Raw genomic sequence first — 26,056 nt, 5'->3', positions numbered from 1 at the left:
AGGCACAGACTCTTAGTTTCTATAACAGACATACTAACCTAACCACAAACCATCATAGCGTAGCACAGTGGAGGTTTCTGACTGTGTTCAACTCAGGGAATAGGCACGTTTTTAAAAATTGAAATTTGAAAGCATAGAAGAAATTGAGGGTTTTTTTGTTTTGTTTTGTTTTTTAGCTGTATGAAATACAGTTGATCCTTGAACAATGTGGAGGTTAGGGGTGCCAGTGACCCCCAGCCCCCCCCCCACACCTACACAGTCAAAGATCTGTGTATAATTTTGTAGTCAACCCTCCGTATTTGTGGTTCCACATCCACGGATTCAACCAACCACAGATTGTGTGATATGTATTTATTGAAAAAAAAATCTGTGCATAAGTGGGCCCTCGCAGTTCAAACCTGCAAACCTGTATTCAAGGGTGAACTGTGCAACCTTTGTGAATAGATGTTCAGCCATATGTTTGATAGCATACTGATGGGTAGGATGATACAATAAGAATTAAGAATGGATACAGGACAGGTGGGCTGTACCAGACAGTAATGATAGTGTATTCGAATTGAGAGGTAAACCTCAGTTTTTATATTTTAGACAGCTAAGGAAGAAACAGCAGTAACTGGCTATCCCTGCGAATGTAGCTTGGTAGATTAGTAGTGTGAGACTTTGCCTAACCTCACTGAGGAAGTTCCTTTTGTTAGCACAGGGCTGGGGAATGACCATCACTCAGTGTCTTTAAGATCTGCCTGTGATGAATGGTCAAGCATAAGGGATTAGTATCATATAAGAAGTATGAGGGACTTCCCTGGTGGTCCAGTGGTTAAGACTCCATGCTTCCACTGCAGGGGGTGCGTATTTGATCCCTGGTCGGGGAACTAAGATCCTACATGCTGCGTGGGGAGGCCAAAAATAAAAAAAAAAAGAGGTATGAAATGTTCCCTAAACCTGTTTTTTTTGTTTTTCATTTTTCTAAACCATTGTGTAGTGCACCTGGAAGTGGTCCCATGTTCAGACCAACCACAGTGGCTGTAGATGAAGAAGGTGGAGATGATGATAAAGAAGAATCAGCAACAAACAGTGGCACAAGTGCCACTGCCACTTGTGGCCTGGGATCTGAATTCTCCACAGATAAAGGAGGCCCTTTCACTGCAGTACAAATCACTAATACCACTGGACTGACACAGTCTCCTGGGCTAGCCTCTCAAGGCATCAGCTTTGGCATTAAGAATAATCTGGGGACCCCACTGCAAAAATTGGGAGTGTCATTTTCTTTTGCCAAGAAGGCTCCTGTCAAACTCGAATCAATAGCATCAGTTTTCAAGGACCATGCAGAGGAAGGGACCTCTGAAGATGGAACAAAAGCTGATGAGAAGGGTGCAGACCAAGGACTGCAGAAGATGGGAGACTCCGATGGTAGCAGTAATATTGATGGTAAAAAAGAGGATGAAGACCCTCAGGACGGAGGGTCCCTTGCCTCAACATTATCTAAGTTAAAAAGAATGAAGCGAGAAGAAGGGGCTGGGGCTACAGAGCCAGAGTATTACCACTACATCCCCCCAGCACACTGCAAAGTAAAACCTAATTTTCCTTTCCTACTCTTTATGAGAGCCAGTGAACAAATGGAAGGTGATAATAGTACACACCCAAAGAATGCCCTAGACAGCAAAAAAAGTAGTTCTCCCAAGCCTAAAGGCTGCATCAAGGTGGCAGCAAGCCAAGGAGCAGAAAAGACAGTTGGTGAAGTCTCTGAACAGCAGATGGAAACCAGTGTGGCTGAGCCCTCAGAGCCTGAAAGCAAAGCTGAGACAAAGAAGGCCTCAGGAGGGGATGTAAGTGAGCATAGTTCAGAGAGTCAGAGTCAGAAGGATTCAGAGATCCAAATGTGTGATTCTAATCCTCCTAAAGAAATCTCTCAGGCCACTCCAGCAGGGAAAGAAAGCCAGGAGGGACCCAAACATCCTACTGGTCCCTTCTTTCCCGTTTTAAGCAAAGATGAAAGCACTGCCCTCCAGTGGCCATCAGAACTACTAATTTTCACGAAGGCAGAACCCTCCATTTCTTACAGTTGTAATCCTTTGTACTTTGACTTCAAGCTTTCAAGGAACAAAGATGCCAGAGCTAAAGGGACAGAAAAACCAAAGGATATAGGAGGCTCCTCAAAGGACCATCTCCAAAGCCTTGATCCTAGTGAGCCAAATAAAAGCAAGGAGGAGGGAGAGAGTGTAGAACATTCTTCAGGAGGCAGAATAGATGCACCTGCTTCAGGGTCTGCCTGTAGCAGCCTGAATAAGCAGGAGCCTGGGGGTAGCCATGGGTCAGAGACAGAAGACACGGGGAGAAGCCTTCCTAGCAAGAAAGAACGATCTGGGAAGTCCCACCGACACAAAAAGAAGAAGAAGCACAAAAAATCCAGCAAACACAAACGGAAACACAAGCCTGACCCAGAAGAGAAAAGCTCTAAGGCAGAGTCTGGGGAGAAGTCTAAGAAGCGCAAGAAGCGAAAACGAAAGAAGAATAAGTCATCAGCCCCAGCAGATTCTGAACGGGGGCCCAAACCAGAACCCCCTGGTAGTGGTAGCCCTGCACCACCGAGAAGACGGCGGCGAGCCCAAGATGATTCCCAGCGGAGATCCATTCCAGCTGAAGAAGGGAGCAGTGGCAAGAAGGATGAAGGTGGAGGTGGTGGCAGCTCCCAAGATCATGGTGGGAGGAAACACAAAGGTGAACCTCCAACTTCATCCTGTCAGCAAAGAGCTAGCAGCAAATGGAGCAGCCGATCCAGCCATCGAAGTCGACCCAGTAGTGGAGATGAGGATAGTGATGATGCTTCATCACGCCGGCTGCGCCAGAAGTCTCCATCCCAGTACAGTGAGGAGGAGGAGGAGGAAGAGGAGGAAGAAGAGTCGGGCAGTGAGCATTCCCGTAGCCACTCACGGTCTGGCCGGCACCATTCCTCTCGCCGTTCCTCCCGGCGTTCTTACTCAAGTAGCTCAGATGCTTCTTCAGACCAGAGCTGCTATAGTAGACAACACAGTTACTCTGATGACAGCTATAGTGATTATAGTGACCGATCACGAAGGCACTCCAAGCGCTCCCACGACTCTGATGACTCAGACTATACCAGTTCCAAGCACCGGTCCAAGCGGCACAAATATTCATCTTCTGATGATGACTATAGCCTCAGTTGCAGCCAGTCCCGAAGCCGATCTCGGAGTCATACTAGGGAGCGCTCAAGATCCAGGGGCCGCAGCCACAGCAGCAGTTGTAGTCGCAGCCGGAGCAAACGGAGAAGCCGCAGCACCACAGCCCACAGCTGGCAGCGGAGTCGGAGCTATAGCCGGGACCGCAGCCGCAGCACCCGGAGCCCTTCACAGAGATCAGGCTCCAGGAAGGGATCATGGGGTCACGAGAGCCCTGAGGAGAGGCGTTCTGGTCGTCGAGATTTCATTCGCTCTAAAATCTACCGCTCCCAGTCTCCCCACTATTTCCGATCAGGCCGGGGAGAAGGTTCCGGGGAGAAGAAGAAAGAAGATGGCAGAGGAGATGATGGTAAAGGGATAGGCCCACCCTCCCAGAACAGCAACACTGGCCCAGGAAGAGGGTCAGAAGGTGACTGCAACCCTGAAGACAAGAACTCTGTCACTGCCAAACTGCTACTGGAGAAGATCCAGTCACGGAAAGTGGAGAGGAAACCCAGTGTGAGTGAGGAGGTGCTGGCCACCCCTAATAAAGCCGGGCTCAAGCTCAAGGACCCTCCACAAGGTTATTTTGGGCCCAAGCTCCCCCCTTCTCTTGGCAATAAGCCTGTCCTTCCACTGATAGGGAAGCTCCCAGCTACCCGAAAGCCCAACACCAAGAAATGTGAAGAGTCTGGTTTAGAAAGGGGGGAAGAGCAAGAGCAGTCAGAGACAGAAGAAGGGCCTCCAGGGAATAGTGATGCCCCATTTGGACATCAGTTCTCCTCAGAGGAAACAGCTGGCCCCTTATCAGACCCATCCCCAGAAGAGCCAAAGTCTGAAGAAGCTACTGCTGATCACCCTGTGGCTCCGTTAGGCACCCCAGTGCACTCTGACTGCTATCCTGGGGACCCATCCATCTCCCATAACTACCTCCCTGACCCCAGTGATGGGGACACCCTCGAGTCCCTGGATAGTGGCAGTCAACCAGGCCCTGTGGAATCCAGCTTGCTGCCTATAGCGTCAGACCTTGAGCACTTCCCCAGTTATGCACCTCCCAGTGGGGAGCCTAGTATTGAGTCAGCTGATGGGGTTGAGGATGCTTCCCTAGCCCCACTGGAAAGCCAGCCCATCACCTTCACTCCCGAGGAGATGGAGAAGTACAGCAAGCTCCAGCAGGCCGCGCAGCAACACATCCAGCAGCAGCTTCTGGCCAAGCAAGTAAAGGCCTTTCCCGCCTCAGCTGCCCTGGCCCCAGCCACTCCAGCCTTGCAGCCCATCCACATTCAGCAGCCGGCCACAGCCTCTGCCACCTCCATCACAACTGTTCAGCATGCCATCCTACAACATCATGCCGCAGCAGCTGCTGCTGCCATTGGCATTCACCCCCACCCTCATCCCCAGCCACTTGCCCAAGTACATCATATTCCCCAGCCCCACCTGACCCCCATTTCCTTGTCCCACCTCACTCACTCAATCATCCCTGGCCATCCTGCCACCTTTCTAGCTAGCCATCCCATCCATATCATTCCCGCCTCAGCCATCCATCCTGGGCCCTTTACCTTCCACCCTGTTCCACATGCTGCCCTCTACCCTACCCTACTTGCCCCCCGGCCTGCTGCAGCAGCTGCCACTGCCCTCCACCTTCACCCACTACTTCACCCCATCTTCTCAGGTCAGGACCTGCAGCACCCCCCCAGCCATGGAACATGAGTTGGATAGGAGCCCAGGTAGGGCCAGGGAAGGTGACCCATAAATCTTCCCTTGGGGTGTTGAGCCATTAATACCAGCAAGTAGAAGCTGGAATGGGCAGTGTCTGACAGCCAAAGAGTTGAGTTTTGGCTTGCAGGGGTGGTTTTAGATTTGAGGTTTGCTTTGGGTTTACTATCAGGGATTTTTTTCCCTTTTCCCCTTTCTGTTTGTCCCTCCCTCTCCTGTGTTTCTAAGCTTGGGAATACCAGTAAGTGCTACCCACCCCTCTTTGGCAACATCTCCAAACTGTTGAGTTTAGATACTCCCCTCCTCTCTCTACTTTCCTCTGCACTTGTCTATACATTTTAAAACATTTTCCTCCTCTCTGGCTGGCGGGTTTTCCATCTGGTCCTGCTTTATCAGTGTCTTTGACCTTGGTGACCTTATTTATCCCGGGTGAAGTGGAAAGGGAGTCTGACCTGGAACCAGGTGCCACTCAGGCTGTCATTCGATCCACTTCCCACACAAACAGCCACACATTTGGCACTGTTGTCCTCGTGTCCCTCATCCCAGAAGAGACATCTGCATATCCCAGAAAAGAAGATCCTATCATGAATAGAAGCTATGCGGAACATAGAGTCGCCCATGTGCTTCCCCAGAGAGGAGCTCATGTGTCTGAAGGGTGTATTTTCTTCTGTCATGTTGATGTTTCCTTCTTAATTTATAGGATTTTTTAATGTAAAAAATTGCACTGAACTCTATAAACGTAAATGCTGCTTTTTGTAGCTCATATAAAAAAGGTTCCATATTTGTAGTATACTGCAATAATATTTTTTACATCCAGCTCTTTAAGTGATCCTTGTTCTGGTGGCTTTGTGTAAATATGTTTGCCCTAGTTGAATTAAGAAACTTTAAAGGTTATAAAATGAAAACAAAAAAATAAAGTATTTGTTTTCTGCTAGATGCAAAAATGATTAAGCATGTATATTTTATCAAGCTCATGTATTTTTTGAAGTTATGAACTATAAAAATGTTAAAACAGAAAAAGGAACGTTGTTTAACATTCTTTGCAGAGACAAAATTTGCAGTAAGTGGTGCCCCCAGCACTAGACTTTTTGAACTAATGGGCAGCAGTCAGCTGGGGGTGTCAGAGGGATACTCAGTTACGACAGAGTCTCCCTCACGTGCTTTGCTGTTTTATACAGAGAAACAGGTGCGCCCCACAGAGGAGGAGAGAGAGATTCAAGAGCTTTATACTCTGGAAGCAGTGAGGTTCAGTATGATTGTCCTGGGGGATTCCTGGGTTTCCGGGGTGCCTGTCCCAGGCAGTCCATTTGCCTTCCTAGTACTTAGCCCCCTCTGACAAAATTTTTTAATGTGCCTTTTGGGTTGGCTAGAAACTGAAGTAGAAGTAGACTGGAGGATGATAGAGTTGGGACAGTTTTTCCTCTTCCACTTACTGGGAGGTGAGCACATTTATGGATTCTGCAGATTGTTTTGCTTCATAGTTTCCATGCCTTCTACCCAGCTTAGTTTAAGCAGTAAAGATACCTTTTTTCTTTTCTCCCATGACACTTATCAGGGGAAGTACCACCTCAATTCCTCTTCCTCCTCTTCTTGCGTTTCACCCGGCTCTCAGACCTAGTTAATACACTGACCCAAAGGTGTTTATATTGTAGGTCTCATCTTCTTTGGTGTAGTTAGTACTTCCCTGTTTGGCATATCCCTACCTATTCCTGTGGCTAGAATTGGTTGGGTGGTCACCTGACAGGAAAAACAAGCCCTTCTTACGTGGGCCAGGGCTCTGTTCTGCCTTTCTTCTTCAATTTCCAAAAGAGAAAGGCTTTGAGTTTATGACAAGCAAGTGCTGGGCAAACAAGACTCTTGACAGCCTTCTGCCTGTTCAGTGCTCCTCATCTGATTCAGAAGCATCGCTTATTTGATAACTAGCACTGGAAAATGAAATCATCTGTTTGAAGTGAAGGGACTCATTTTTCTTTGCTTTCAGCCCATGTAAATATTTAAATAATACAGTATTAACATTTTTGTGCTGCTTCCCATTAGCTTGTAGATTGAGCCATACTCTGGCTGCCTCTCTGCCTTCCTGGAGGCAGTTTCCTTTGATTTCCAGAATAGTGATTTTAAAACTAAAAAAAAAAGAAAGAAATAACCTATCCTTACTTACAAGCATAACAGATTGTATTTAACTTTATCACATATGATAGAGATATATATGCTGTAAAATTAGGGAAAGGAACTTTCTAATAAACCAATGATTTGTGGAAACTTAGAGTCTGTCGTGATTGTTGCCCCATCCACTCGAGTGGGGAAGGGATGGAGGGAGTTATGGTTTACAAATAACATCTTGTTTGAAGTGATCATAGATTCTTATGAACCATATGATGTTTAGACTGTGCTTCTCAAAGCTCAGCCTGCCCAAGTAGAGGGGAAAGCTTATGCTGTGGGAGGAAGTAATGGTTACGTTTCTCTCAGTCTTATGTAGTTGTCTTGGAATGTGCACCTCCTTTCCACCCTTCCCCAGATTCTTTTTTTTTTTTTTGCCTTGCTGAGCGGCATGCGGGGTCTTAGTTCCCGGACCAGGGATTGAACCCGTGCCCCCCTGCAGTGGAAGTGAGGAGTCATAACCACTGGACCACCAGGGAAGCCCCCCAGATTCTCTTCTATTTCATCCTTTTGCTCATTTTAGATGTACAATCTGTGTGTAGTAGAATGTATGGCAAATAGGTGCTCACTAAATGTGTTTGGAATTTCTAGCTTTGAGTTTTGGGATTTTGGATGGACTTCAGGGCAATGAGATGAGACACCTGCCTGGCCTTTGCCCTCTAGATGGAGTTTTGTATACCAGAACCAGTCCTGAATTATTCTCCTCAACACTTTAATACCACTACAGTGCTTGAGAGCTACCTGGTAAAAGGAAGTATGTCCTAATTGTTACTGAGCAGATAAAAGCCTCTATCTACTCTTCTGTATGGAAAAGTCTCAAAAGGCAGGGAAAGTTCAGCATCAAAAGCTAACCATAGATCTGTAGTGATAAATTAGTTTCCTCTCTTCCTCAACCTTTCAGGAAGGAACAGTACACTGTCTATTTCTTTCCTACTCTCATACAGCTGTGTTCTCCCCTTGACAAAAGAGAAGCTATTCAACTTGAACCTTGGGTTGGATGCTCAGATCTATTTCTCTAAAATAGAAAAATCCCTGCCCCAAAATAAAAGATGAAAATGAAAAGTGGGAATTCCCGGGAGGTCCAGTGTTTAGGACTCGGTGCTTTCACTGCGGTGGCCCAGGTTCAGTCCCTGGTCAGGGAACTAAAATCCCACAAGCCACGTGGCACGGCCAAAAAAACTAAAGAAAATGAAAAGTGATTTTCTGAGCAGCCAAGGTGTCAGCGAAAGAGGCAGACTGACGTGTAGAGAGTATGCTGTGTGAAGGTATGTGCAGCTGCCTGATTCCAATAGGGGTTCTTCTATCTGCCGCAGCTGCCTGGGCTTGCAACGTGGAAGTACTCCCTCTTCAACACCCTCAGTGACTAATTCAGGCCTTGTGAACCCTTTCCATTATTGTTTGCCAGGGATACCTTCACCTCCCCCTTATCTCGTGTCTGAATTATTGCAGCGTTTTCCTGGCTGGCCTCCCTGACTCTAGGATCTAAGTCCCTGTCCCATGTAAGCTTACTGGCTTTTCAGAATCAGAGTGCAGTTCATTTTGTACTCATTGCTTCCCAGTAAAATTGTAAGCTCTGAGAGGGAGGGACTGATTCTTATACTTCCTTTTTTCTCTTAATCCCTTAGAGTGTTTTATATAGAGTTGAACACAAACATTTTGATTATGTGTTCAAGAAAGATAAAAGCAAAGTAAAATACCATTAGTAACAGGATTATGCATCAGGATTTAGCAAGGAAACATCAAAGATGAAGATTTTTCTGTATATCCTCCACACTGCCAAGCTCAGTGCCAGGCACATAGTAGAAGTTCAATAATTGTTGACTTTATGAAGCCATAGCATTCATTGAGAAATTCTAGGGCTCAGGCTGATGGAATGGGAAAGTGACAGCAATGTGTCAGCACTCCTCTGCCTACTATCAACCCAGCTCTGACCCCAAAGGAACACCCAACAAGGAATAGAATCTTTATTAAATACCAAACTCTCCCTTCCCAAATCTGATCCTACCTGTTTCCAATTTCAGTTAATGATACTACTGTCCTACCAGCCAGCCACCAAAGCTTTGAATTACTTTTGACACCTCCCTACTACACAAAGGAGAGAGCAGAGATTACACATCCAGTTACTAATGTAACTGGATGTGCAATCTCTGCTCTCTCCTTTGTTCCTGCCACCAGTTCCCTGGTTCAGGCCTCATCACCTTTAACTGAGAGGATGGTAGATGCCACCCATCTGATCTTCCCACTAAGTCCTGCCTTTTCCAGTTCCTTCTATCCATAGGCAGCTAGTGTAATCCAGACTGGTGCACAATTGATCATGTATCTTATTCCCTGACTTAAAAAATCTTTATGATTCTCCATCTCCTATGTATTAAAGTTCAAATTCCTTAATAAGATATTCAAGGACCTCCAGTGATTAGACCCCAGCCTTCCATTCCACTCTCATGCCCCAGTCCTCCCCTTTAGACACCCTATGTTGACTACTTGTCTTTCTCTATAACTGACCTCTATGTCCTTCTGCTGCTCTCTTTGCTTATGTTATTTCCTATGTCTAAAAACCCCTTCATTCTCGTATTTCTTTATTGGCTGAGTTGGGTCTTAGTTGCGGCACTCCGGATCTTTCCTTGCAGCACTCGGGCTTCTCTCTAGCTGTGGCGTGTGGGCTCCAGAGCGTGTGGACTCTGTAGTTGTGGCCCACGTGGGCTCAGTAGTTGCGGCACTCGGGCTTAGTTGCCCTGCAGCATGTAGGATCTTAGTTCCCCAACCAGGGATCGAACCAGCGTCCCCTGCATTGCAAGACGGATTCTTAACCACTGGACCACCAGGGAAGTCCCCCTCTTCATTCTCTGACAAAAGGCAACGTAGTGCAATGGTTAAGAACATGAATTCAGGCACAAATGTCTTTGACTCCTAGTTTTGCCACCCATTGGCTGTGTAAACTTGGGCTATTTACCTAAAACTCTGTGCCACCGTTTTTGCATTTATAAAATGGGCATAATAGTACTTATTTCATAGGGTTGTTATGATGGAGCAAATAAATGACTTCAGCTAGGCATCATCTCTACCTTTTTCAAGGCATCCTTTACTATCCCTCTGCTGCAGTTATATGTGTTCATGTCTTAACTCCCTCTGGACTAAGTTTTTTAAGGATCCTTGACAGTTATCTTTGTATCTCTTACCACTCAATGCCTTGAACAGAATGAGAATTTATTAAAAATGTTAGTGAAATGTGAGTTAATTTTGGGCTACACAGTATACACCAGTAATACAGTACCACTCAGATGAGGACAGTAGGAGGGTGGAAGGTAAGTATATGACTGAGTTGAGTATTATGTGCCTGCCATGAGCTTGGCACTGGGAATTCAGCAGTGAAGAAGGCCCAGACTAAAGTTCAAGGAGCTTCTAACCTAGAAAGGGATTAGATTTTGTGCTGTGTGCTAAGGTGGTGAATTATGAGGGGAAGGGAGGTGCTGAAGGGATTCCAGAATGGCCCCGGGTAGTTGGGCAGGGTAAGATGATGGTTAAGTTTGATCAGAAAATATAGAGCAAAAGGAAATGTGACTGCGTTCTTTACCCCTAGCAGGTCTCTTGAATTTCCCTCCTGACAACATGCTTTTTGGGGAAGACATGAGATGCCAATACGACTTGGCACTCCTCCTCCTCTGAGCATCCATAGAAAATGACCTTTCTGCTCAAAATTATTTCTTTTCTTTCCACTATGTGAGCCTGCGTTTGCTTCTTCCATCCTCAGTGCCTGCTTCTATTCAGTCTGTCTGTCAGCAATGCCTACAATATGCTGGGCTCTTGGCTAGGCCCTGGGGCTGCAGAAAGGAACCTCACTCAAGGGATTCATGGACAAAATCCAGTGAACAGACCATGACTAAACAGTGTGATCGGTGCTGTGCCCATGTGTGTTAACCACAGAGTACCAGCCTGAGGAGTTGGGGGAGGCATCCCCTAGGCAATGACCCCACTAGAATCAAGTCTTAATGATTGGACAAAAGCTCTTGTCACCCAAGAAAGAGTGAGGCCTGCCTTCAATTGAACAGCTGGTGCAAATCTCAGAGCTTGTGAGCCAGAACACCCTGGAATGACTCCACTTTATCCCCATCTCCTTTCCCCTTCAGCCAAGATCCATTTGCCACCCCTCCCCCAGCACTGGCTGCATTGCTGTGGCCACATTAAGACTTGGCCCCAGATGGAGGATGAGTGAGGAAGCCGTTGTACCAATATGGCTGAGTGAAGCTGCCGAAGGCCCTAGAAGGAGGAAGTGGATAAGTGCCTTATCCAAAAGGATACAGCAGCCTCAGGTCTTATCAGGGGGCAGGAGCTTCCTCACTCCTTCCCCCACCTCTGACCAAGTCACAATGTGCCTCGGCAGTGCAGGCAGCTGTGTGGGGGGAGGAGGAGCTATAGAACTGTGGGCTAGAGTGGAGGTGTACAGACCAGCTGGTTCATGATTGCACTATCCCAAGCAGGAAGCAATGGTGGCTTAGACTAGCATGGTGGTAGTGGAAATGGGGTGAAGATTCAAGAGACATAGTTGAAAGGCAGAACCAACAGGACTTGATGATAAAATACTCTCAAGAAAAGGGAGGAGTCGACTTTCAGCCATAAGCATCCACCCCCCAGAGTGGCCTCACCCCCTTCCTGGCAATCCTAGAAACCATATGGGTCCAGGACCTAGAGCCCTTTACTCTGCCTACTACTCAGCAAGTGGGTTTCAGTTTGATAAGAAAAGACTTCCTGTGGTGGAACTGAAAGGAAGAGGAAGGAGCTAACCCATTCCTGCCTAGGAGGTTGTGGGAGAAGATGGCCAGAGCTTTGTGTCCACTTCATGCCCTCTGGCTTCTGGAGTGGGTGCAGCTGCTCTTGGGACCCGGTGCTGCACCTCCAACCTGGGCCTTGAACCTGGACCCAGTGCGACTCACCTTCTACACAGGCCCCAATGGCAGCTACTTTGGGTTTTCATTGGACTTCTACAAGGACAGCCATGGGAGGTGAGCCCTGGGGGACTCCCCCACCATCACTGCTTCTCTGGGTCTTGACTTCCCCATTTGTGATAGCAGTTGAGCAAAGTGATTTCTAGGGTCTATTTGGGCTGAGTTCCTGTTAGGAATACTGAGGAGGGACTAGCTCAGGTGAAGGTGTCAACGAGAGGCAGCACTGGGGAGCTGGGCAGAGCAAGGACAAAGGGAAGACAAAAGTTGATGCTTTATTTTTTTCCCCAAGGGTCAGTTTTATGACCCACTCCACCCTCATCCTTTTGAAATACAGAGGAGCACATGTCTTAAATTGACTTGCAGAACTATGAAATTGTCTATCCACCCCCCCACCTTGTTTTTCTATTCCAACCCCCTCATCCCCATAAAAATTATAGATATTTGAAAAGAAGCAATAGGGCATTCATGGTTGGGATGGATCAGGCTGCAAAATCAGACAGCTAAGATTAGAGTCCTGGCTCTTCCTCTTGATAGGAACTACCCTGAGCTAGTTACTTATTGAAGTGAGTGCTTCAGGGCTTCAGGGAGTAGCAATGGCAGATGGCCTTCAAGTATCAGCCCCTTGGGAAATTTCCTCTGCTGAAGAGAGCCACCTCCCCCAAAGCTCCCCCACTTCCAAATGTGGCCTAGGAACAATGATTGATCGATGAGGAGTGTGGAGAGAGGGGAAAGGTTAAGGGTCCGGCTCTCTCACCTCAACTCCAGACAGTTTTGAAGGGTCCTTCTAGCTCCAGAGTTCCCAGGGCATTAGCCCATGGCTGTTATTGGGCCTGAATCTCAGCTCGGCTCCCTCCTTTGCCCACTCGTGCTTCTTTCCCCTCTTTTCCACAGATATTGGTCTCATGGGCATTACTTAATAAACATTCTGCACACTAAAAAAAAAAAAAAATTATAGCATTTTTTGGAGCACTCATATATTATTTGGGTGGCACTGTGCTGAATGTTCCTCTTACGTTTATTTCATTTACTTCTGACAGCATTTATTGGTTGGTATTGTCCACCTTTTATACACGGTACAGCTGTGATTTGAACCTAGATCTGCTAGAGTCCTCAGAGGTGTCAGCACCCCCCCCACCCACTTTAGAGGTGACCACTAGCTTAATTCTTCGCCGTTAAAACTCACCCTCAGGAAGGGATCTGGTAACAGTTCAGACAGACATATTAGGGTGCATATAAACCCATGGCTTTTGGCGGCAGGTGTTGGGGAATGCAGATGTATACAGAGTTTAGGAGGTCTCTAAAGGCAAGGATATCAAAACCCTGGTGTTCAAATCGAACCAAATGGTTATAGTCTCAGCTTTACCCTTAATTCCGCGGGTTGCTGTGGGCATATGATTTCCCTCGCTGGAAGTCAGTTTCACTGACCATAAAATGAAAAGACTGGCCTCTGCGGTCTGTGAGGTTTCACTGAGGAAAGATGACCCAGGGACCTACCCCAAGGCACACTGCCCTCCCGGGTAGTGCTCCCAGCGCGGGCACTGGGGAATGGGGTATGCTGGAATCCGCGCAGCGCTCACCCAGCTTTCTTATGCAGCGTGTCCATCGTGGTGGGCGCCCCACGGACCCTGGGCCTCAGCCAGGAGGAGACAGGCGGCGTTTTCCTGTGCCCCTGGAAGGCCGAGGGCGACCAGTGTACCTCGCTGCCCTTCGACCTCAGTGAGTCTCGCACAAGGAGGGAAAGGGAGGGGCTACAGGGAGAGCGGACAGCTGGGCTTCAGCACCCCACCCCTTCTTGTGCCCTCCAGATGATGAGACGCGAAGCGTAGGCACCCAAACTTTCCAAACCTTCAAGGCCCGTCAAGGACTAGGGGCGTCGGTCGTTAGTTGGAGCGACATCGTTGTGGTGGGCGCTACGGGACTGGGCTCAGGGAGCAGACAGAGGGCGGGGACACGTGGAGGCGGGGAACCCGAGTCCCGCCCCTTCCCCACTATCCTGTGGCCCTGCTTCAGGCCTGCGCCCCCTGGCAGCACTGGAACGTCCTGGAAAAGGCCGAGGAGGCTGAGAAGACGCCCGTAGGTGGCTGCTTCGTGGCTCAGCTGCAGAACGGCGGCCGCGCGGAGTACTCACCCTGCCGGGCCAACATCATGAGCCGGGTTTACGAGAAAAATTACTTCAGTGAGCTCAGCAATCCGTTTTGGCTCCGCCCACTCGCGGCGGTTTAGCCCCGCCCTTAATCTGATCCTTCCCTCCCTCCAGCTCCCCCAAACCCTGCTTTCAGCCTGGCATCGCCCAGTGACCCAGCTCCTGGCTCCACCCCGCACGCCCCCGGCCCGGGAGCCGCTTCAAGGCCACGCCACCGTATTACCCCGTGGCCCCGCCCCCATATGACTCCACTTCCCGGCCCCGCCCAGGCCCCAGGGCCTGCTTCTTCACAGACCCTTCCTTCTTGCCTCCTCTAGGCGGAGACAAGCGCTACTGTGAAGCCGGCTTCAGCTCCGTGGTCACTCAGGCGAGTAGGGATCGTAAACGGCGTGGGGGCGGCACCCAAACAGGACCCCCTCTCACCTCCAGGGCTTCCTTTTCAGGCTGGGGAGTTGGTGCTTGGGGCCCCTGGCGGCTACTATTTCCTAGGTACGTGCCCATCTGTACACCTCCCTCCCTTCTCTTGGCCTGGGTAGACCCCAGGCGTCTGGGGCCCCACACCAGCTGTCCCTCGCTCCCTAGGTCTCCTGGCGCGGGCTCCAATTGCCGATATCATCTCGAGTTACCGCCCGGGCACCCTCTTGTGGCACGTGCCCACCCAGCAGCTCACCTTCGACTACAGCCACCCAGAGTACTTCGACGGCTACCGGGGTAACCCTGGCACCTCCCTTCGACGCTTCCCAGCACTCTAAGTGTCACCGCCGGTCAGGTCCTGCCCCTGTGGGAACTCCCCCTCGCCAACCCTGGCTGGCCAGCTCCAGCGCTAAGGCGCCCCCATCCTCTGCTCCCGCAGCTCCCCTTCCCCTGCTCCCGCAGCTCCCCTTCCCCACCCTCTGCAGACCGCCCAGCTCCCATACACCCCACCTCGACTTCCCGCCCTGGATTCGCTTCACGGCCTAGGGCAGGTCTCGGTGGCCTCGATTTTCCCGTCTACACAATGCAGGATTTAGACCGGGTGGTCTCTGAGTCTCCTCTCTCTCGGCCCCCTCCCTGCTTCACCCTCCCGGAAAGGCTAATTCGCGCTGTGTCTTCAGGGTACTCGGTGGCTGTAGGCGACTTCGACGGGAATCCAAACACTACAGGCAAGAAATTCACTTAGGGGCGGGGGTTGGGGAAGCCAGGAAAGGAGCACCTCTAAGACCCGCACCGAAATCTCCCTGGGATGAGGAATGGCGGGCGGGAGGCGGGTAGAGATTTCAAGGACCTCACTCGCTGGGCCCGGCTCTCCCCAGAGTTTGTCTTCGGTGCCCCTACCTGGAGCTGGACCCTGGGAGCGGTGAGTGCCCTCTGCCCACCACTCAGTGTCCCGAAGCCACTGACTTCACTCTTCAGCCTGATATCCCCACCTAAACCTCCTGCCCTTCTGCGGCGGGGGCGACAATAACGCGCTCCTGTGCGTTGTCCGCGCAGGTGGAAATTTTGGGCTCGTACCACCAGACGCTGCACCGGCTGCACGGAGAGCAGGTGGGCGTCGGGTCCCCTTGGGGGTGGCCAAGGCTGGGGGATTGAGACCGTAGAATATTCCGCGGGACATGGTGGGGGCAAAGTCCAAGAGAGGGTACCGAGTGCGGGGACAGAAAGTAAGGTGCGGCCGGGCTTCCTGCAGATGGCTTCGTATTTCGGGCACTCAGTGGCGGTCACTGACGTCAACAGGGACGGGTGAGAAGCTGGGCGCTCCCACCCCTACCCAGTTGGGTCCCAAATTACCAGAGGCGTTGACTGCCCTCGGTCTCCTCCTTTCCTAGCCCTCACTCCCACGTGACCACCGAGGGGAGCGGGAGGGCGAGGGTGGGCGAGATTTGGCTCTGGCCCGCAGCGTCCCCCTACCCCCCACCCCGCCCCCGCCACGTAACCGCCCGTCGGGCCCGCAGGAGGCATGACCTCTTGGTGGGCGCGCCACTGTACATGGAGAGCCGTGCTGACCGCAAGCTGGCCGAGGTGGGGCGCGTGTACTTGTTCCTGCAGACTCGAGGCCCCCACGCGCTGGGCGCCCCCAGCCTCCTGCTGACCGGAACGCAGCTCTATGGGCGATTTGGCTCAGCCATCGCGCCTCTGGGCGACCTCAACCGGGATGGCTACAACGGTAAGGGATGAGAGGAGCCCCACTTGCTACACAGGGGTTTACAGCCACAATGATCTTGGATTCGACCCGAGGGCAGCAGGAGCCAGGAAGGGCTCTGAGCAGGAGAGAGTTAAAGGAGACTAATTGGGATTTGTTTGCATTAGTCCATGCAAGAGGTGGTGACTGCCCGGATGTGGGCTTTGGCAGCGGAGTTAGAGATGAAGGTGATTTCAAGATATTTATTACTTAGATTATTAGGACTTGATAGGTAACTGGATGTGGGGCTAAGAGAGAGGAGTTGGGTGGGTGGTGGTGCCCTTCACTGCCTGGAACTCAAGCCATGCAACAGGTCTGGGGTGAGATCAGCAATTCAGCTCTGGACTTGTTTGATTTTTTTTTTTTTTTTTTTGGCTGTGCGGTGTGGCTTGCAGGATCTTAGTTCCCTGACCAGGGATCGAACCCAGGCCTCTGGCAGTGAGAGCATCGGGTCCTAACCACTGGACTGCCAGGGAATTCCCTGGACTTGTTTGATCTTGAAGGGCTTGGGAACATTAGGCAGACATACCCAGAGAACAGCTGGGTGTGGCTTCCCCCACTTCCAGCAGAGAGGTCTGAGTGGGAGATAGGGGACTGGGGAGAGCCAGTGAGGTCCTGGGAGCTTGCGAAGTGTGAAGAGGCCCAGGACAGAGCCCTGGGGAGCAAGAGCATTTAGGGGACTCCCAGAGAAAGTGAGTCTGGAAAGGAGATAGAGGAATGTTCAGAGAGGTAGGAGGAAAACCAGGAGATCTGATAGCCCAGAATTCAAAGGAAGAGTGCTTTAAGCAGGAGGAAGCTAGGTCAGTGGCTCCAGATGCTGCTGAAAGGTACAATTAGATGGGGCTGGAGAAGTAAGTATTCATGGGCTTTAACAAGAAGGAGGTCATTGGTGACAGTGACAAGAACCGATTCAGGGCTGGGTAGGGACCAAAGCCAGAATGCCAGGAGGCAAGGTATAAATGGAGGGGAAGAACTGAGGGCAGCCAGGGTAGACCACTCTTTCAACCAGTTTGTGAATGGAAAAAGAGAAAGGTGATTACTGAAAGGAGATGAGGGTCAAGGGAAGGTTATTTTAATTTCAAAGAATATGGAGTAGGTTGAATGTGGAGGAAAATGATCTTATGGGGAAATGGGGGCGTGCAGTGAGCTGGAGGAGGGTCCCTGCAATGCCTGAGGGATGCAGGGGTGGGATGCTCAGCCCAGTGGCAGGTGTAGGAGGGACACCTATTCCAGGGTCAAATGGGGAGAGGAGGAAAAAGTGGGTGTGGAGTTATAACAACAGTTGGGCTGCTTCTCTTTGTGAACGAAGTGGGGGGCTGGGAGCTTGACTGAATGGAGAAGGTTTGAAATAGGTGCTGAGCAGAAAACGCCGAGGGACTGCTGGGCAGCATCAAGGTCCCTAGTGAAGGCTGGAGGTCAGGAATTCATGGTGCTCCATATGGTGGGGTCTGGCCAGGCTTGCCCAGGACTGGCAATGGGGCAGGACGGCTGAGGATACGGTGAGGGTGATTGAATGACCAGAAAATAAGTGAAGAGATGAGGAAGCCAAAGATCAGGAGACAGTAGAGGCCCAGAGCCTGAGGACGAGACTGGTCTGAGTGGTCTATTTGGATGAATTCTGTGTACCTCGATCAGAAAAATCAATAAAGATTTTTAAAAGAAAACAACTGCACAGGAAACATATCATAAAGTCAGAAGACAAAGGAAAGGCAATTACAGCATATATATCAAAGATTTTAATTGCTATCACATGCAAAGAATTCTTACAGATTAATAAGATTATGATGATTATTAAATTTTCAAGAGTGATCTTAAAAGTTATTAGTGATGACGAGCCCATGGTATGACTCTGGATTTGCATGGTGGGAGTGGAGTGGGGTGAAGACCCCCAGGTGAAGAAGGGGCAAATATTTAATAGGTCTTGGTCACTTAATCTTCTGGGACTCTATTTTCTCATCTAAAATGGGAATAATAATGCCTGATTTTCAGGATTAAGTGAAATCGTGTCATTGTATTTTCCTCAATAGATAGTGAGGGCTGTTATTGTTTTTACAATAATCAGACTTGATGGGTCTCCCTCCTACCCAATTGTAAACTCCTGGAGGGGGGGGCAGCTCTCTCCTTGACCCAGACCTCTGCCTTCCTCTCCTGGTCCCCTGGAGTCTGCCCAGAGAAGGAGCTCAGGAAAGTTTTACAGGGCCATCTGGAGAGACTGGATAACAAACAGCCACCCCCTTTCTGTTGCTCCTTCCAGATGTTGCTGTGGCCGCCCCCTATGGGGGTCCCAGCGGTCGAGGCCAAGTGTTGGTGTTCCTGGGTCAGAGTGAGGGACTTAACTCACACCCTTCCCAGGTCCTGGACAGCCCCTTCCCCACAGGCTCTGGCTTTGGCTTCTCCCTTCGAGGTGCCACAGACATCGATGACAATGGATACCCAGGTGCCCCTGGACTGCCTCCAGCTAGACAGGAAGGGCCCTTGGGCATTAGCTGGAGATGCTGAGACACAGCCAGGGGCTTGAACCTGACCTGGTGCCCCACTGAGAGCTCTGACCTGTCTGTGGGGCTGGGGGGGCAGAGCAAACCTTTTATGGGGGTGGTAGTGTGGGGAAGTTCTGGGAAGATGAAGTGAGGACGCCATACCCCCTCTAGTTAACAATTCTGACACCTCCCCTCCTTCCCACAATGTCTATAGACCTGCTGGTGGGAGCTTACGGGGCCAACAAGGTTGTTGTGTACAGGTGAGCACTGACTCCAGGGGCGGGGAGGGAGAGGACCCACACCACCAGAGGAGACTAGGCCAGGAGGGGCCACAAGGCAAGCTTCCTGCATCCCACCAGGGCTCAGCCAGTGGTGATGGCCACTGTCCAGCTGCTGGTGCAAGACTCGCTGAATCCTGCTGTGAAGAATTGTGTCCTGCCCCAGACTGAGACGCCAGTGAGCTGGTGAGGAGACAGAGGGCATGGGCCAGGCAGGATCTGGGACCTCAGTGCGGGGACCCTAGCCCCTGAGCCCCATTCACATCTTTGCAGCTTTAACATCCAGATGTGTGTGGGAGCCACTGGACACAACGTTCCCAAGAAGCTGCGTGAGTGGCACCATGGGGACAGGAGGGAGGTGAACCTGGGCTCCCCTGGAGGCTGGCCGGGGAGACCCTGACACTTCCTGCTTGCCTGGCCAGGCCTAAATGCTGAGCTGCAGCTGGACCGGCAGAAGCCCCGCCAGGGCCGGCGGGTGCTACTGCTGGCCTCTCAACAGGCGGGCACCATCCTGGGCTTGGATCTGAGCGGGAGGCACGGCCCCACCTGCCACACCACCAAGGCCTTCCTCCGAGTATGCCCGGCTGGGAACGGGCAGGGCTGGGTGTGCAGAGCCTGTTCATCCAGCCCTGGGGCATTGGGCTGGGTGCTCCACGGGGTGGTCAGTGGGACACACGTAGTAGGGTACATGGTAGCAAGACGGCCTGACTCTTGCCCCCTCACTAGGATGAGGCCGACTTCCGGGACAAGCTGAGCCCCATCGTGCTCAGCTTCAATGTGTCCCTGCAGCCTGAGAAGGATGGACTAGCCCCTGCTCTCATGTTGCATGGAGACACCCACATCCAGGAACAGGTAGGGGTGGGCAGGTGCAGGCAAGGGAGGTGGAGGACCCCTCCACCCAGAAAGTCAGGGTTAGGGTTAGTGTCCAAATCGTATTGCGAACCCCCAAACCTAGATGTCACCTCTAATCTCTGATGTTACTCTCAACCCTGATGAAAACCCCCAAATCTCAATATCCCATAAACCCCAAATGTCAATGTCACCTCTAAACTCTGATATAAACCCATAAACCCTGATGTCATTATCAAAGCCCTGACATCATCCCAAACCCTGATGCAAACCCCAAAGCTCTGATGTCATCTCCAACCTCCTTTTCCTTCTCAGACCTTCTAATTCCCTAAGCCCTGATGTGCCCCCAAACTTACCCACACACCTGATATGCCCCCTCTAGACCCGCATCATTCTGGACTGCGGGGAAGACGACCTGTGTGTGCCACAGCTCCAGCTCACTGCCAGCGTGTGAGGAGACCGCCCGCTCTACCCGACCCTGGCCCTGTCTACCCCGATGACACCCCCTCCCCACCTGGCTCCTGATACTGTTCTCAGCCCCTCTCCTCCTCCCAGACCCTGGGCTTGGACCCGGCCTCCTCGGCTTTACTCCTCTCTCCCCACAGGACAGGCTCCCCGCTCCTCATTGGAGCCGATAACGTGCTGGAGCTGCAGATGGAAGCGGCCAACGAGGGTGAGGGAGCCTACGAGGCCGAGCTGGCTGTGCACCTGCCTCCAGGCGCACACTACATGCGGGCCCTCAGCAACATCGAGGTGAGGCCCCCACCCCGGGGCACTGTCGGGGACCTGGAAGGTGCAGGAGCCTTGATTCTCATCTCCCACCTGAGAGCTCCCACTTCTCTTATGCCTTCCTTTAAAAGCTGTGATTTTTTTTTTTTCTTTTTAATTCGGAAGAGGAACATTTGCTAATGGCAAAAAATTCAAGAACTCGATTATAAAACCCAAACCAAAAATGGCTCAGGAAATAAATGTTAACAGGAACCTCTGTTAACATTTGGTGAATTTCCTTCCAGTCTTTTTTCTCAGCATCAACACTTTATTTATTTATTTATTTTATTGACGTAGTTTACAATAATGGGGTTATACTCCATGTAATGTTTTGTGGGTTTTATTTCCAAAAAAAAAAAAAATCATTAAAAAGAATAAGGTGCTGCAGTAATACATAAAGTGGAATGTGACAGTCCTTGAACTCCCACCCTGGCATCCTCCCCTCCCTGAGTTTCCAAGGGAGCTTAAATATATATGGGATGCTCTGTAACCATCTTCTTTCTCGGGTCTGCCTCTCTGAAGGGCTTTGAGAGGATCATCTGTAACCAGAAGAGGGAGAATGAGACCAAGGTGGTACTGTGTGAGCTGGGCAACCCCATGAAGAGGAACGCCCAGGTGAGGCCGCCCAGTCCTGGGTGCTGGGTCTCCTCCCCCAGGGGTTCATAGGCAGCTGGGTTTTAGGGGCTGGGTTTGGAGTCAGATGGCTCCAGGCTAGAATCCTGGTCCTCCCACTCCCTAGCTGTGTGTTCTTGGGTGAGTGACACCCTTTCTGAGTGGGCTTTTGAACAAAATGGAGGGAATAATGGTGACCTTGGAGGATGAGGACCACAGGCCACATTCAGAATGGGCATTTGGGCAGTGACTTTGGCTCTCCCCATGTCTCAGATAGGAATCACGATGTTGGTGAGTGTGGGGAACCTGGAAGAGGCTGGGGAGCACGTGTCCTTCCGGCTGCAGATCAGGAGGTACTAGACTGGGAAGCACTCCGTTCCCCTATCTGATCTCCACACAGAGACCCTCAGACACCCTCCAAACATAAGGGTCTTCTGGGATGTCTGCTCTTTAGACTTCCCTCTTCCCTTTCTTCCTCAGAGACTTGTTTCTGAGTTCTGGAGCCCTAGAGGAAGTTCTTTTCTAGGTCTAACTTTAGTGTGGCATGCTGTTTGTGGAGTTAGCTCTTCCTGAGGCCTCTGAAATTCTGGCCCAGCCCCAGAGAGTCCTCATGTTCACTGGCCTAGTGTCCCTGATCTGTTTCTCCTCATCCCCCTCCCTTACAGCAAGAACAGCCAGAATCCAAACAGTGAGATGGTGATGCTGGATGTGCCAGTTCGGGCAGAGGCCCATGTGGAGCTGAGAGGGTGAGAGGCCAGGGATGGAAAAGGGAGTTAGTAGGCACAGCCCTAAGGTTCCAGGGTCCTGGGCAAGCCCCCACGGTCAAGTCAGGGGATCAAGCTCACTCGGGGAGTGTCGGGCCCCTGCAGGAACTCCTTTCCAGCCTCCCTGGTGGTGGCAGCAGAAGAAGGCAAGAGGGAGAACAGCTCGGACAGCTGGGGCCCCAAAGTGGAGCACACCTATGAGGTAGGGAGGAGCCTCCGCGCCCCAGGCTAGAGTGGGAGGGCCCCAGGGGCTGGTCTAGGTGCTGAGCCTCCTAACATCCTGCCGCCACCACCCCGCCAGCTCCACAACAATGGCCCTGGTGCTGTAAATGGCCTCCGCCTCAACCTCCACCTCCCCGGCCAGTCCCAGCCCTCCGACCTGCTCTACATCCTGGATATACAGCCCCGGGGAGGCCTTCAGTGCTCCCCACAACCGTCTCCCAACCCCCTCAAGGTGAGAGCCTGGGTGAATCCCCAGCCCATCAAACAGGGCCCGTCTAGGAGGGCTGGGAGATGGGCAGAGCGTCGGACCTGATGGCCTCTTTGCCTCCCCAGCTGGACTGGGGGCTCCCCACCTCCGGCCCTTCCCCGGCCCATCACAAGCGGGACCGCAGACAGGCTCTCCTGCCAGAGCAGGAGCAGCCCTCGAGGCTGCAAGGTCCAGTTTTTGTGGTGAGCAGGCTCTGTGGTCTCCAGCTGGGGCCTCCCTGGGGCCCAGGGGCAGAGGGGGTGGGAGGCAGGGAGGGAGAGGGGCGGGGGGTGTGATGTAGGCCTCGTGTGGGCCACCGTGGTCCCACAGAGTCCTCCGAGTGAATAGGAAGGATTGTGCTGGTCTTGTGTCTGGGGCAGGGTTGGGGGGGCACTTGCATATTTTTAGGTTTCCAGTACATTAAAGAAGATGAATAAATGCCAAAGCAGGTTTACAAAAAGGCTGGGTATTGAACCCTGTGTGATTGACCCACTTCTTTCCTCCCTCTCCCTGCATCTCCGGGACTGTGTGAGCAATCTCATTCAGAGATAACGTCCCAAGCTTGAATCTGAGTCCCTTCCCGAGGAGGAGGCCCGGCCTGAGCTCCCTGACCCCCCAGCCCCCTCTGTCTTGGGTCCTACGGTGAGAGGGTGATGGGTCAGGAGGGGCTGGGGACCAATGACACATCCCCTCAGAGCTGCGATTCGGCGCCCTGTACTGTGGTGCAGTGTGAGCTGCAGGAGATGGCGCGCGGGCAGCGGGTCATGGTCACGGTGCTGGCCTTCCTGTCGCTGCCCAGCCTCCGCCAGGTGGGCCGGGATGCGGGCGGGCGGGGTCCTCTGGAGGCGGGGACTGAGCGTGTTGGGGGAGGGCGGGGCTTCGGGGGCGGGAGAGAGTGAGGGCAGAGTTTACTTTGGAGGGGACGGGGTTAGGCTGGGGGCAGATCTCCCCAGAGGGGAGTCTGGGGCCGGTACTCCCACCACCAATAGGCCTCGTGTAAATGGCTTTCACTGCCACCCCATCCAGAGGCCCCTGGATCAGTTTGTGCTGCAGTCGCACGCTTGGTTCAACGTCTCCTCCCTTCCCTACGCCGTGCCCGCCCTCAGCCTGCCCAGCGGGGAAGCTCTGGTGAGTGTGGAAGGATGGTGGCAGAAAGGGGTCCCACGGGTCTCCCACTGGCCTTCCCCTGTGTCCCTGCCCGGTAGGATCGGGGCGGGGCCTCCCTGGGTCTGCGGGGTGGGACAAGTAGGTGGCTTCGCTGGGGGTCACCAGCCCTGCAAGTTTGAGTCTTTGGGAAGGTCAGCGTCCCGGTGACTGAGGAGACCCGCGGGTCTCCCCTCAGGTGCAGACACAGCTGCTTCGGGTCCTGGAGGAGAGAGACATTCCAATCTGGTGGGTGCTGGTAGGCGTGCTGGGTGGCCTGCTGCTGCTCACGTTCCTGGTCCTGGCCATGTGGAAGGTGAGGCGGGAAGGCAGGGTGGGGGAGGCAGAGGGAGATGGTGGCCCAAGCAGGTGACCCAGGGTCCATCTGATCTCCAGCTCCACTATTAGAATGTCACCCTCTAGAGGACCTCTTCCAGGGCACAGATCCCTGGGAGAGGTGGCACCTGAAATTCTAAGGCCTTTAGACCCATTCCCCCTGAGAGCAGGAGTCCCAGGGAATGAGCCCTGCCTTCAGGAATCCATTGGCCACCGAGAAAGACAGGGTTCACCTCCTCCCTGCTCTGTCCTCCCCACCGCCGACTGAGGTGGGAGACCCAGGTCTGATCCAGACCCCGCTGCCTGCTCCTTGTGAGGCCCTGCTGGGTCACTCCCTCCTCTGCGCCTGGACAACATGTGAGCCGTTCTCAAACTCACGTGTCCAAACCCTGGAAAGCCATAGTGCTTTTAGGGAAAACCACACGTTAGACTTATAATAATCAAATATATACCATCACACGCTTGAGTCATGTAGAGACATAATCATCAGTACTTAAAAATTCAGGGAAGAAAAAACAAAATATTTTTAAAAAATTTTGTTACATGCATTATCTCTAAATGGGGAAAGGCCTCCATTTGATCGTATAGTGGGGTTTGTGTTCTGTGCTGGTCCAGGACGAGGACCTCGTGACTGGCTGGTTTCCAGCATACATCCTCCACTGCTGCTCTGGGGCCTAAAGATCACCTTTACACCCTGTCCCCGGCCCCTGTGCACCCCCAGGTTGGTTTCTTCAAGCGGAATCGGCCACCCTTAGAAGAAGATGATGAAGAGGAGTGATGAGCCCATGCATCTCTGTCCTAGCAGGAAGGCTGGGGGTGATGCCTGCTCTGTCCCTTCTTCTCCAGCGAGTGACCCCCAGCTCTGGTCACCCATGGGTAGGAGCTGTTCCATGGAGGGCTCCTGATGTCCTTCCCCACCCGTCAGAGCCAGGTTACCCCCTTTCCTGCTGCCTAATAAAGAGGTTGAGTCCCAACCCCCAGCATGATGCCTCCTCTTGGGGTCAGAGGAGGAGAGGGGGCCTGAGGTGACGTTGGGATGGGGAATCTAGGGCTGGCAGACGTGTGAGCAGAGAGGGTCTCTGCCAGGGTAAAGGGTGCAAATTACTGTCTTTGGGGAGTGTCGGGGAGTAGAGAGTGGGGGTGGAACAAGGGAGAAAGGGTGGCAGAGCCTCCAAGTGAGACTGGAGGGGGATGGGGTGTCTGAGGGTGACTGGGTGGGATGGGGGTTGGGAGCATCGAGAAGGCAGGCTGCGTCCCTGGTGGGTGGCTTTAAACAATATTTTTTCCATGATTTTGAGGGAATCAAACCTCAAGATGATCTGAGATTTGGAGAAATAACACACTGTCCCCACTCATAAAAGAAGGTGCTTAAAGCTGTGTTCAGAGTGAGGAGGGGCAGAAGGAGACTGAGTCAGCCCTCAGTCTGACGAAGGCAGAGTCACGACAGGGACAGAAGAGCAGGCATTGCTCTCTGGCCACCCTGCTGTTTGCTGTTCCTTCTTCAGTTAAGAACAAGGGCACAGGTGGGGAGCTCACAGGAGGGCTAGGAGTGGAAGACAACTGTCCCACCGCAGAGGCTGGAGTCAGCAGATAGAGGTGGGATGTCCTCTTGGAGTCCTGAGAGGTTTGTTGGTTCATGAGTTCAATATTTATTGAGCACCATGGACCTGGTACTGTTCCAGTGCTGGGGTGGAGCAGTGGACAAAACAAAGTCCCGAGCTCATGGAACTTACATTCAACCAGGAGTAAAGAATAAACAAATTAATGTATGGTCAGTGGCAGTCAATGCTGGGAGTTGCAATAAAGATAAGGAGATAGTGATCGAATTAAGTGGGTGTTGGGAGAGGGCTGACATTTTAGGGAGAGTAGTCAGGGAAGACCTCTCTAATGAGGTGAGCAGAGAGATGAGTGAAGGCAGCTGGAGGGAATAAAGTGTTCTAGACAGAAAGAGCAGCCAATGAAGAGGCCTGAAGCGGGAGCAGGCTTGATGTATTCAAGTAAAAGAAAGGAGGCCCCTGGGCTGGAGGCAGACCAGGGGTCCAGACGAGGTCAGGGGTGAGGGCAGGGAGGCAG

The 26,056-nt window shown here is 51.8% G+C and overlaps 2 protein-coding genes across 6 annotated transcripts in view; both read left to right on the top strand.

Annotated features, from left to right (window-relative positions):
• Positions 1 to 7,148, top strand: part of GPATCH8 (G-patch domain containing 8) — a 112,659-nt gene extending 105,511 nt beyond the window's left edge. For all 5 annotated transcript variants that reach the window (XM_036835995.1, XM_036835994.1, XM_036835997.1 and 2 more), the window contains one exon: positions 980 to 7,148. In XM_036835995.1, the coding sequence (XP_036691890.1) occupies positions 980 to 4,883 (3,904 nt within the window). In that variant the 3' untranslated portion in view covers positions 4,884 to 7,148. The remainder of the gene's footprint in view (positions 1 to 979) is intronic.
• Positions 7,149 to 11,395: 4,247 nt separating this feature from the next.
• Positions 11,396 to 24,955, top strand: ITGA2B (integrin subunit alpha 2b). The gene is made up of 30 exons (XM_036835245.1): positions 11,396 to 12,043; positions 13,581 to 13,702; positions 13,792 to 13,889; positions 13,997 to 14,162; positions 14,447 to 14,496; positions 14,573 to 14,618; positions 14,712 to 14,840; positions 15,224 to 15,271; positions 15,422 to 15,465; positions 15,600 to 15,653; positions 15,796 to 15,848; positions 16,061 to 16,272; positions 18,542 to 18,724; positions 18,979 to 19,024; positions 19,124 to 19,228; positions 19,316 to 19,371; positions 19,465 to 19,616; positions 19,769 to 19,894; positions 20,274 to 20,341; positions 20,497 to 20,644; positions 21,182 to 21,274; positions 21,545 to 21,624; positions 21,937 to 22,017; positions 22,141 to 22,237; positions 22,337 to 22,489; positions 22,591 to 22,707; positions 23,200 to 23,313; positions 23,531 to 23,632; positions 23,847 to 23,963; positions 24,705 to 24,955. The coding sequence occupies exons 1-30, from the start codon at positions 11,856 to 11,858 to the stop codon at positions 24,759 to 24,761; spliced, it is 3,105 nt and encodes a 1,034-aa protein (XP_036691140.1). The 5' UTR covers positions 11,396 to 11,855; the 3' UTR covers positions 24,762 to 24,955.
• The last annotated feature ends 1,101 nt before the right edge of the window (positions 24,956 to 26,056 follow it).

Source organism: Balaenoptera musculus, chromosome 20 (assembly GCF_009873245.2).
Source record: "Balaenoptera musculus isolate JJ_BM4_2016_0621 chromosome 20, mBalMus1.pri.v3, whole genome shotgun sequence".
NCBI classification, from domain to species: Eukaryota; Metazoa; Chordata; class Mammalia; order Artiodactyla; family Balaenopteridae; genus Balaenoptera; species Balaenoptera musculus.
This window is presented reverse-complemented; position numbering and strand designations above follow the sequence as displayed.

Coding starts and splice junctions, on each gene's coding strand:
- ITGA2B (XM_036835245.1), top strand. CDS start 11,856: ATGGCCAGAGCTTTGTGTCCACTTCATGCCCTCTGGCTTCTGGAGTGG. Junction 13,890..13,996: donor GTTGGAGCGACATCGTTGTG/GTGGGCGCTACG, acceptor GCCCTGCTTCAG/GCCTGCGCCCCCTGGCAGCA. Junction 19,895..20,273: donor ACACCCACATCCAGGAACAG/GTAGGGGTGGGC, acceptor TGCCCCCTCTAG/ACCCGCATCATTCTGGACTG.